This window comes from Moschus berezovskii, chromosome 6 (assembly GCF_049115385.1).
Source record: "Moschus berezovskii isolate FMDL1 chromosome 6, NW_MosBer_1.0, whole genome shotgun sequence".
In the NCBI taxonomy this organism is placed as follows: Eukaryota; Metazoa; Chordata; class Mammalia; order Artiodactyla; family Moschidae; genus Moschus; species Moschus berezovskii.
Window position 1 is genome coordinate 30,773,540 of NC_142465.1, and position 11,007 is coordinate 30,784,546.

Genomic DNA, 11,007 nt, shown 5'->3' on the forward strand with positions numbered 1-11,007 from the left:
TGGCATTCTTATCCCTCTTTTTTATGCAGGGGATGACACAGCCTAGAGGGAGGTGGGTGGTTTGTCGGAATTACATAACACACCAGAAGGCTGTGCACTGCCCTGGGGACAAGGGCCCTCGGCATCATGGGAGCCCGCATTGAAAGAACTCATGTGCTTTGTGTGGATGGAGATCAGATGATGTTAGAAGGCAGGTGAAGTGCCCTCTTAGCCTTTCAGCATTTTGTCCCCACTTCCCCACAATTAGAAAATAATAAGCCCTACCCTCAAGAAGTTTCCAGCATGTCTAGGGAGTGCACAAAGACTTAGAGAAGCGTTCTGTGATTCTGTGAGTCTATGGGTGTGGGAAGAAGAGAATCTAGAAATGGGAGGTGGAGTTTCTGTAGAGGCAGGTAAGATAGTTCATAAGAAAGGCAGTGCTCAGGAACTGTGAGGTGTGGGGCAGTCCCACCAAGCTCTTGTCTGTGTATTCCTTGACACCACAAAGGAGGAGGGTGAGCAGGCTGAAGAAGCTGACTGGGAGATAGCCAGCTGCCTCCAGGGGAGTTTCCAGGAGGAGGTGCAGCTGACACGGACAGCGGGCTCGTCTCTGGGAGAGCAGGAAAGGCGGTGTGGTCTTCACTGTGGTCACGAGCGCGTGAGAATCCAGAGAATGGGAAAGGAAGTTGCTGAAGGCCAAATACCGGAGCCAAGATTGAGAGGTTCTGGAGGCTGAGAAGAAACCGAAAGCAGGACAGTTTCCCAAGTTAGAAGAATTAACCCATTATAACTTCTCGCCAAAGGAGAGACCCATCACCTCCATCCTGGACACAGGAAGCAGCTAGAACAGCTCCTTTCTGAATCAGCCTCAGCTCAGGTCTGTTTGTAAGTGGTGATCAGAGAAATAACAGGATAAACGTGTTTGGTGAGCCCGCTCTGTGCTTGGTGGAGTGCTAGATACTTTGCTTTCATCAAGTCACTTACCGTTCACAAGCGCGCTGGGTAACAAGTAGTTGCCTCCTGTTACGGATGATGAGGTTTAGGTTGAGACACTTGACCAAGGCACACAGTGAAGTGTGAAGAGCTGCATTAAAACATTTCGACCCGGGAGCTGCTCTGCAGCACCCCACCCACCTCGTACCCTGCTCTTCAACTTTGTCAGATAGGAACGGACAAGGACCTCAGTATGGTGCACAGTCCGTTTCCCATGGAAAACCATCTACCCATGGACCTGACACTTCCTTTTAAGAAGTGGTGAAACTGTAAGATACAATGATGATGAATGTCAGGTTCTGTGCTTGGTACCATCCAGGAGACAAACCTTACAGAAAGGTGCACCCTAACTTAGGTTGCATGGATAGAAACGAGCATCTAGGCCATCCAGATCAAAACCTGCTCTCATCTACCTTTCCAAAGTGTGAGTTGGTTTCTGGATGCCTCACTTTAAAGAAAGTGAATGTTTCCCAACTCTACAGAGTGGAAGAATCGCAATCTGTCTTCGAACATGGGAAAGGCTTGTAATGTGAGAGTTGACAGGTCCACTCAGAGTGGGGCAAACCAGAACCCCTGGTGGAGGCCACAGATGAAAGCTAACTCCTTGCAAGGATGATTCTGTCTGGCTTTCTCAGGAGATGGTAAATTCCCCGGGACCCGGATGTGCAAAGACAATCACAGCTGGTGTTTTAAGGACCCTCCTCTATGCCAGGGTTACCAAAAGTGTCTCAAATAATGTTCTCCTTTGACAGTGCTTCCTTTTAATGCTGCCATGTTTTAAGTGAAGAAACTTACAGAGCTAAGCATCTTGCCCAAGGCTGATTCATAGGCCCTTTATGTCAATGACACCTCTCTGGCATCAGCTAAAGAACCACACTGGTGGGGGTACTGAGGAAGGACTCTCGGATCAGAAGGGTGACTTTGAAGGGAACACTTCCTGAGAGGCAGTGGCTGATTTTTCCTAAGGGGGGTTCTAGGTACCTGCCTCAATAAGTCAGAGGCAGAGCCAGGAAGAGGCTGGACTGACTAGAGGGAGGTGGACAAAAACAATAATAACGCCAGTATCCTGCCCCTGCCTTTCTGGGACCCTGAAGTCAGGGCCTTAGGACCGCCCCTTCATTGAACTCTGCTCCAGAGAAAGGAAATGGCCAGGCCAACCGTGCACAGCCGTGACCACAGGGTGGCAGCAGTGCTTCAGCTGCAGAGCACTGCTCTGTAGTCTGAAGTGGGGCTGGTCCAGAGCAGTGCTGGTGAAGACGGGGTCTGTCTACAAGCATCTGATGCAATCTCCACTTTCTGGGGGCTCTGAAACTTCTCTCCTGTACCTCACTTTTCTCTCCACAGGCACATCTCAGAGTATTGACTCCATTTTTAACCCTCCAAGAGGCACGTCCACATGGGTGTCAATGGGCCAGGAGGCCCTGCCTGCAGCCTCCCCAGTCCCCAGACGGGATCACCCTGGCTCTTTCCTCCTTTCTTTCCAGGACACGATGCCTAGCCTGACAGGGCTTTCTCTGTGTTTTATTCTACAAGCTAGCAAAGAGAGGAGGTGATCCATTGGAGCGCTCCAACCTGTTGAGGGATTGGGAGTTCTTGAAGGCCCCCCAGGGCTCTGACAAAGCATCTGCAATTAATGATGCTTCTTGAGCTCTGGAGACAGGATTTATGCATCTAATAAAGTCTGTAACTCCAGGCTTAGGGGCTGGGGCCCGAGGCTGAGAGCAGGAAGTCCCATAGGGGCCCGGGAGGGGGTTCCCAGGGAGCTCTTAATGGAGTTGTGCATTTCCATTGCCTTCTCTAGATTCCCCCTCAGGCAGCTGTGGGAGGTGAGGAACAGGGGGACAGCAGGTATAAGAGACGGGTGTGGCCACAGCAAGGCAGATGGCAGCATGGACGCCAGGCAGGCAGCAGCGCTGCTGCTGGTGCTGCTGTTAGTAACAGGCTGGAGCCACGCTGAAGGACCAGGGGGCCGGGATGGAGGAGACCAGATCTTCATGGTAAGTGAGCATGCCCGTCCCCGTCTCACCATTTTCCCGGACCTCGGTTTGAGACTTCTAGAGAAGGAAATGGCAACCCACTCCAGTATTCTTGCCTGGAGAATCCCATGGACAGAGGAGCCTGGCGGGCTACAGTCCATGGGGTCACAAAGAGTCAGACACGACTGAGTGACTAAAAACAACAACAGCTTGAGACTTACACTCCAGGTTCAAATATTCTGGCTGCCAGGGTCACTGGGTCCTCACATCGGAGGAAATGACAACTTAGCCTCCTATAACTTGCCCTGGAGGTCACTCCCTCCCCCTTGTGATCTAAATGCCCAAGGCCCTCACCCATCTTCCTTCCCGGATGGCTCCATACCACAGGAGGAAGACAGTGGCGCCCACCCACCACAGGATGCTCAGACCCCCAGGTCACTCCTGCGCTCCCTGCTCCAGGCCATGCAGAGAACTGGCCGGAGTCCAGCCTTCCTGTTTCAGCCCCAGAGGTGAGTCTAGCAGGGACAGAGGCAAGGCCAGGGCTGAGGGGAGAGGAGTGGGAGGAGAGAAGGAAAGGGGGGATCTGGAAGGACCCATAGCTGAGGGTGGATCTCTCCTAAGGTTTGGCAGAAACACCCGGGGCTCCTGGAGCAACAAAAGACTGAGTCCTCGAGCTGGAGAGGGGCTGAGTTCCCCCTTTTGGAGCCTGGCTGCCCCTCAGCGCTTTGGGAAGAAGTGACATGTCATTCTCTGAGGTTTGCATGCAAGGCCCACACCCCACACTGCCATGTGTCCCCTGCAAATAAAGCTGTGTGGCTTCTGAATCCGTGTGCACGTGTCTGCATTTGCATGAGACATGGGAGGGAGTCCCAAGACAAGAACCACAGCCTCCCCCACCTCCGCTAAACCCAACTCTCCAGGAACACAGGCGATGGTGTGCCCAGATGTCAGTGCACCCACCAGGAAGGCAAACATGGGGACGTGTGGGGAGCAAAGTGGGGAGGCGCATGGGGTACGTGACCTGGCGCTAACCCCCTCTGGGGATGACCACTCAGGGAAACAGACCAGGACTGAAGAATCCAAAACGCAGCACATTTATTTGGGGCCCTAATGGGAGAGCCCCCAATTTCATTCCCCTTGGTCATCACCAGTTACATGACAGCAGAACCTGGGCCAGCTGAGGCCCTGTGGTCCCTGGCTCCTGGCCCTGTGCCCTCCTCAGCCTGCAGTCTGTGTCAGAGGTAGAGGTGGCACCTCCAGGGGATCCCAGAGCTGGGCAAGCGCACAGGCCGGGGGCAGGAAGAGCAGGAAGCAGAGGATGTATTTCATGAGTCCTGCTGTGGCTTCACTTGCTGCCCGCCATGATCTTGAGGTACTGCAGGGCACGGCGCGCAGCCTCGCCACGGGCTGCCTCCCTGGTGGCTGCAGAGCCATGACACACAGTGGCCGGCTGTGTGGACAGCTCCACCAGGCACTGGCAGAGCCCACTCAGGCTCAACTCCTCTGGAGACCGAGAGAGAAGAGGGAGGCAGTGTTGGGCAGGAAGGCAGCACTGGGGCGGGTCCATGTCACTGTCATGCCCTCCCGAGCCCTCATTCCCATCCATACTTGCTCTGGTCTAGTCCCCACCGTCCCCCGGCTCCCCGACTAGCCATACCAATATCCAGATAGCTGACATGGAAGGCCTGCTCCTCAGAGAGCTCACTGAGGACACTGCAGCAGGCAGGGCCCAGAGCGCCCAAGGAGCCCAGGGAGCAGCTGCGGAGGGACAGGATCTTCTCTCCCACCGAATTCCGCAGAGAATCCCAGGTGCAGCCTGGGCCGCGGTTCCGAAGTCCATCTAGGCGGGAGCCCACACCCTGTCAAGACAGGGACATGGGGAAGGATGCAGCCAGGGGCTCTGAAGGCTCTGAAACCAGGCACTGAAGAGACATTCTATGTCCAAGGAGAGAAAAGCCCAAAGAATGCTTCCTCCTATTTGCCTCCCACCTGCCAGTCAATCCCTGGATTGTTTGGTCGCTAAGTCACGTCTGACTCTTCTGCAACCCCACAGACTGTAGCCCACTAGGCTCCTCTGTCCATGGAATTTTTCAGGCAAGAATACTGGAGTGAGTTGCCATTTCCTCCTCCAGGGGATCTTCCTAATCCAGGGATAGAACCCATGTCTCCTGCTTGGCAGGCAGATTCTTCACCACTGAGCCACCCAGGAAGCCCAAGCCCTGTGTGGTCCCTTCTAACTACTAGACTGTGGACCAGACGGTCAGGCAGCCTTTCTTATTCCAATAACAGAAGCCTACAGGTCCCTTGCCCTGGGCCAGCTCCCTCCCTCAAAGCACTCAGCACGCAGGCCTACAGCTGAGGCTGAAAGGGAGCCCAAGGATCCCTGGGTCCAGAAGGAAAATAGGCAGAAGTAGGCCGTGGGCCCAGGAGGCTCACTTTCAAGTCACAGACCCAAGTCCTCTGTGCCCTGCCCTGGCATTAAGGATGGAGCACGGGGCATGGCCCACAAGGCACTCACAATGGAAAAGTGATCATCTTCGGGCTCTGCCTCGTTCCCGTCCCGGGCATCCAGAGGCACTGTGTGCACTCGAAGCAGCATTTTGGCCGCTGCGTTACGCTTTGCCAGCTTTTTGGAAGTGCCACTGCCTGCACGGGGGAGAGGGCTGCTGAATGAGGGTTTCCAACAGACCCACTGCTTCCACCCAGCTTAAACTTGGGCTGAGGGTCCCCTCAGTGGCTGTCAATTGAAAAGGGGAGCTCAGGACCTGCCAGGCACCCAAGAACCTGGCTGGCCAGAAGAGGAGGGCAAGAAAGGGTGCAAGGAAGCAGCAGCCAAGCCAGGGTCTCAGCCAGGAGCGTAGAGAGAAGCTGGGAGCTGCCCCTGGCCAGGGCTGGAGTGATGCGGGGCAGTCACTACAAGCACTCCCCTCCGCCCAGTTACCAATCTCAATGAAACGCTCCACTCGGCAGGTCATAGTAAACTCTTTGCGGTGGGCTGGCCCAGACTCCTGGGTCACCGTGTACTCAGGCAACCGCCAGCCTTTCTGCACCACCAGCTCCTTGGAAGGGAGAGACAAGGGTGCGCAAGAGCGTGAGAGAGGAGGCCTCCCATCCTCTCCCCTCCTCCTGGGAGTCTCAGGTTCCAGGTCAGAAGAGGAATAAAGGGAGGTGGGTGGGAAAAGCCCTCAGAACAGGGTACCCGCCCTCCTCGACTTCCCCCGCAGCCCCGGGTACAAGCGAGGCAGGCAGGCAGGCAGGCACGGGAAGTGAGGGTGTGGCACACCTGCAGAGCACCGACCGGGTTGCACTCGGACTGCTGAGGAGAGACCGGGGGCTGCACCTCCATGGGGGAGCTCCTGAAGGAGAAAGGGCCCAGGGCCAAAGCTGAGGGGCTGGCTCCTTCTGCAGCTGCCCAGGAGTCTTCCGCCCCGCTCTTGTTTCCCCCACTGCCAGCTCCCTACTCCCCACCAGGCAGGCAGCTGTCTCTCCAAGCATCAAGCCCGCCTCCCGCCCCCTCCCCCCGACGAGGTCTCCTCCAGGTCCCAGGCTCATTTCGATTTTCTGGAACACTTGATCATCACCTAGACAGGAGAGTGGAGAGGAGGGTAGATCCAGTCCCCAGGAGCAGCTGGTAGGACTCAAACACAGGACCATCATGTGGCCAATTTGGAAGAAATTAGGACCAGCAAGACCTTTAACGTGGTCAAATACCATCCACAAGGTACTGCCAAACTATAAACTACCTCCTGTCTCAAGAGCTTACCAGCTGGTGCAAATTCTTCAAACTCTGGTCCCCAACTATTCCATCCTCTGTTCACTCTCAGACTTCCTCATGCCTGACCAGCCTGGGAGGCCGGGAGCCAGGACCCCTTTCCACCCTCCTCAGGCAGTCAGGAGAGACAAGATACCTGGTTGGGACAGCAGATGGAACGGGAGTAGCAGCCGCTGCAGCTGTAAAAACCGGCACGTCCTCAGGCAGTGAAGAGTCTAGGGGAGAAAAAGAACTTCCCGAGGGGAAGGGGGCCTTTGATTCACACCCACATGGGGTGGTGGTGGGGAATAAAAGGTGGGGGACCCAGGTCCTCCTGACCTGCCCTCCCCTAAGAAAATCTCTTCCCACTGAAGCCAAAAACTCAGGGAAGCTCAACCACCAGTTCCACCTGAGATCTTCTGGTGTCAAACACTTGATCAAAAATACTAAGAAAAGTAGGAGGGGTGTTTCTTTCTACCCAAGAACCGTGGGAGCAACCAACGCCAACCTGAGTGCGGAAGAGGGAACAACATCTTGCTGGAGAGGAGAAGTATGTCAGGGAGCAACCCCCTCCAGTCTCAGCCTCCACCCCTGTCCCTCCCCAGGCCCAACCTGGGACCCAAACCATAGCCACAACCCCACACTGCGGCTGGCCACTGCCTCCCAGAATCCCTCACAGCAGCAGGAGCCCTGGAAACGTCCTGCTCGGGTTTCAGGGGAAGCTCTCAGGAAGCAGCCACGTCAAGGCAGTTCAGTGTCACCAAGCGAAGCCTATGGGGCAGAGGGGCTGATGCAGGGGCCTGGGTTCCTAACAGAGCCTCTAGGATCCTCGGCCGTTCCTCCCTCACCTGCTGTCCTCCAGGGCTGGCTCCAGCATGCTCCCCCCTTTGAGGTGTTTGAGGGCCACCTCAGCTGCCTTGTGCTTGGCTGCTTTCTTGCTGGGGCCCTGACCTGAGAGAGGGGGTGTGGGCAATACTGGAGGTCACTAGAAGGATGGAAGAGAAACCAGCATCCCACAGCCTCTCTCCTCACAGCCAGAGGGAGTCAACCAAGCCCCATCTCACCAACCTCCCCTTGCCCAAGGCTGGAAGTGTTACTCTAACTGCTGGAGGAAGGGTCCTTATCTTTCCACAAGTTCCCCAAATCAAGTCATGCCAGGTAGAATTGTCCTTGAGGTTAGCCACCTGGAAGCTTTTTCTCTGCCCTACTTTCCTCTGGGGAGCACTTTCTTTCAATAGAGATTGCTGGAAAAATAGAAAAAGTGTAGGCTCCAGAGTCAGAGCTGGTTCTGCCATCTACTAGGCATGTGATCTCGCCCCAGCCATTGAATCGCTCTCTTGGTTTCCTCACATTCAACATGAAAATACTACCACCTACATCACTGGATTCGACCAAGGTTTAAGATTAAGTAGGAATTAAGCACCTGGAACAGAGCCCAGCACAGCAGGCACTCACTCCCCCAAATGCTGCACTGAGATTTCGATTTATCTCCTTTTTCCAGATCTGCCCGATCACTGTGGCAGTCCTGCTTGCTCCTCTAATTCTCCTAAGTCCTAGGTACCTCCTCACAGACCTGTTCTCCCAATCCAGTCAGTGATTTTTCCCCTAAAATCTCTCCTTCCCTCACTGGTCTTGGAGAAGAGGACCGTGAAGAGACTCCAAGCAATAAAGCCAATGGGGCCCTGTGAATGCACACCCCAGCCAGGCTGCCCAAGCCTTCCTCACCAGTGCAGCTGGTGTCGCCAACGGTGACCCGGAAGGTGAAATTAGGCTGGTGGGCTTGGCCCTCGGCTTTGAGAAGGTCGTACACGGGCGTCTTCCCTATTCTGGTCCCATACTCCTGCAGAAGGCTGATCGGGGTCTTGCCCGGGTTGGCTGCCAGCATTTGCTCTATACTGGGGGGAGGGGCACAGACCCTTCATCACATCTCCCCTCTGTGCACCCACCTGGCCAAGCACTGCCATTATCAGACCCATGCACACTGTGGGGGACACTGGGTCCAGGAAACCTCAGGCAGCCACTGGCTGGGGTCAAAGTGGAGTAGAGGTGCAGGCTGGGAAAGCAGGGTCCACTGCCCCAGGGCAAGCGGGGAAAGCACTGTTCCTTTCTCAGTTCGGGCGGGGGATCCTATACCCCAGTGCAGGTTGGAAGTGCATGTCCCCTGACACAGTGCAGGCCAGGAACCCAGTACCCACCAAATGCACTGAATGTCGGGGGCATAAAGCCCAGTGCCCCAGTGCAGTCTGGGAACCGGGCCAACCCCAACTAGCTAAAGCTGGAGGCAGTGGCCACTGCCGGGGTGCATGCCGGGAACCACGGCCCACTACCCCAGTGCTTGCCGGGAACAACCCTCAGGCCAGGTGCATGCTGGGGCCGCGCCGCTACTCTCTCCGCACCACGCCAAGCTCTGCGCCCTGCAGGGATCGGTACCAGGCGGCTCACCTGGGCAGCCCGCAGCCCGTGGTAGTGCCGGAGCCTTGCTCCTCTTCACTCATTCCCTCCTCCGTCCCCGCAGGCGCCACCGTGACTGCAGCCTCCACGCGCCCCAATACACCGCCGACGAGCTAGGGCCGGGGCCAAGCCCCAAGTCGCGGCCGGTCGGGCCCGCCGCGGGGCATGCTGGGATATGAAGTCCCCCGCCCACCGGACTCTATGAGTCTCCATCAGGAGGGGAGCTATCCGCCCCACAACCCTCCGCGTGGTTCGTTCAAGCAGGCAGCACCGCCTTCTGGGAGGAGTGGACCCTTCCACTGTCGCTTCCCGAGTTGAGGGTGGTTTTTTGTTTTTTTAATTTTAACAACGTCCCGCCTCCTTCCTTCCGCGTCTCCTCGCCCCGGGCTGGGGCTCGGGGCATGCGTACCAGCAGAGTGGAAGTGGCTAGGGGCGGGGCAGTAAGGGCGAACTCGAGCCTAGGAAGGTGGGGAGGGATGCTTCGGCTACCGAGAAAACTACAAAACCCAGGAGCTCGCGCGCCATCCTTGTCGCAGCTGGGAGGCAGCATGCGCGAAAAGTTTCGCGGCATAATTGGCTAGTCCCGATTTTGCGTGCTCGCTCCAGGTGGATTGCGATTGGTTACCTTATCTAAGGGGGCGGGGACAAGGGAAGAGTCAACCCTCTTGACTCCGCCTCTTTCTTGAGAAAAGGTTGTGATTGGCCCAGGTGAGAGGCCGCTGTCTGTTGCTGACTCTTTGCAGTCTAGGAGGGTGGGCCCTGCCTGGACGCGGGAGGCGACTGTCCTCTGCCCCTCTGAGCCGGGGCAGTTGTAAATCCTAGTGCACCTCAGTCTCAGTTCTCCCTCAGCCTTTGGCCTAATCCTCTGGCTCTCGGGCCTTCGTCTTACAGAACCTCTTTTTCCTGTGTTGTCCTTCACCACCCTTCTCATTAATTCTGTAGCCTGTCGATTTCCGCTTATTTTCTAAAGCCTTTTTAGAATGGACCTACACCTTTTCCCCTTACGCCGGGATATAACCTCCAGGGCCTGAGACTCACGCTATAAGAGACAAGATTAGAAGGACTAAGGCACATAGTGGTCTCATTCCCTCTGCCATGTGTCCCAGGTCTCAGCTAAAGAGAGGGCAAGAGAGAATTCTGGCCTCTTAAGATTAATGGACTAATCTGTGCGGAACAGAATCCATATTTTTGGGTCCCCGAGTTCCATTTCCTCCTCACCAAAGTCTCACAGCCACTGGCGAGAAAGATGTAGGGAAATTTTTGTGACCTTGGAGAGAAAGAAATCACGAAAAATGTCTGTCTGACTCTAATGAGTGTTCGGGGAATGGGTCAGAGACGAGATGGGCTTGCTCTGTGCGGGGCTAGAGGTCCGATGGAATCTTGAAATAAAAACGAGGGGTCATCCAGGAACACTGGAAAGGGACGGGGCGTTGAGCTGAGTGGATTACAATTGGTGGACCCGGAGTGGTGGCAATTAGGGAAAAGAAGACAGGCAAGATCGTTTGACAGGGGGAGCGATGCAAGAGCGCTGAGCGGAGGAGGGGGTTCCCATCTGAGGGGCTGCTGTTTCAGGGTATAGGAGGGAGCTTATAAGACCGGTCTTAGGGCTTAAGGTCGGGGGTGGGATCGCTCCAGGTCACCGCCAGCAGGGAGGTGCGAGGACCTGACGGGCCAGGGACTAGCCTGGAGCGTGCCGGATGGCAGCAGCGGGCTCCTTTAAGAGGCCGTGGCTCCAGCGCAGCATCCCCCGCTCAGGGCGTGTCCGTCCCGGGGGGCCTGGGGCGGGGGCCTCGGAAGGAGCGGGAGTTCAAGCCGTGTGAGGACGGGGTTTGGGGTCGGGGGGTGGGGGGAGAAAGC

At 56.2% G+C, this 11,007-nt stretch overlaps 2 protein-coding genes across 4 annotated transcripts; one reads left to right on the forward strand and one right to left on the reverse strand.

The window, feature by feature from the left end:
- Nucleotides 1–46: 46 nt before the first annotated feature.
- Nucleotides 47–3,784, forward strand: NPFF (neuropeptide FF-amide peptide precursor). The gene is made up of 3 exons (XM_055394999.2): nt 47–2,969; nt 3,336–3,457; nt 3,570–3,784. The coding sequence occupies exons 1-3, from the start codon at nt 2,742–2,744 to the stop codon at nt 3,685–3,687; spliced, it is 468 nt and encodes a 155-aa protein (XP_055250974.2). The 5' UTR covers nt 47–2,741; the 3' UTR covers nt 3,688–3,784.
- Nucleotides 3,785–4,019: 235 nt separating this feature from the next.
- TARBP2 (TARBP2 subunit of RISC loading complex) lies at nt 4,020–9,439 on the reverse strand. Of its 3 annotated transcripts, none has more exons than XM_055394998.2 (9): nt 9,142–9,439; nt 8,425–8,589; nt 7,548–7,650; nt 6,857–6,952; nt 6,232–6,304; nt 5,890–6,007; nt 5,467–5,594; nt 4,606–4,807; nt 4,020–4,451 (listed from the first exon to the last, which is right to left on the reverse strand). In XM_055394998.2, exons 2-9 carry the CDS (start codon nt 8,582–8,584, stop codon nt 4,294–4,296), a joined length of 1,038 nt encoding a protein of 345 aa, XP_055250973.1. In that variant the 5' UTR covers nt 8,585–8,589; nt 9,142–9,439; the 3' UTR covers nt 4,020–4,293. The 3 variants fall into 3 exon arrangements, with proteins under 3 accessions (XP_055250973.1, XP_055250970.1, XP_055250972.1); XM_055394995.2 differs by having other exon boundaries at nt 8,425–8,594; nt 9,142–9,435; XM_055394997.2 differs by lacking the exon at nt 9,142–9,439 and adding an exon at nt 8,895–9,024 and having other exon boundaries at nt 8,425–8,594.
- Between the last annotated feature and the right edge of the window lie 1,568 nt (nt 9,440–11,007).

Coding starts and splice junctions, on each gene's coding strand:
- TARBP2 (XM_055394995.2), bottom strand. CDS start 9,194: ATGAGTGAAGAGGAGCAAGGCTCCGGCACTACCACGGGCTGCGGGCTG. Junction 7,651..8,424: donor TGGCGACACCAGCTGCACTG/GTGAGGAAGGCT, acceptor CCCCTCTCTCAG/GTCAGGGCCCCAGCAAGAAA. Junction 6,305..6,856: donor CCATCTGCTGTCCCAACCAG/GTATCTTGTCTC, acceptor TTTCTCCTTCAG/GAGCTCCCCCATGGAGGTGC.
- NPFF (XM_055394999.2), top strand. CDS start 2,742: ATGGAGTTGTGCATTTCCATTGCCTTCTCTAGATTCCCCCTCAGGCAG. Junction 2,970..3,335: donor GAGGAGACCAGATCTTCATG/GTAAGTGAGCAT, acceptor TCCATACCACAG/GAGGAAGACAGTGGCGCCCA. Junction 3,458..3,569: donor TTCCTGTTTCAGCCCCAGAG/GTGAGTCTAGCA, acceptor ATCTCTCCTAAG/GTTTGGCAGAAACACCCGGG.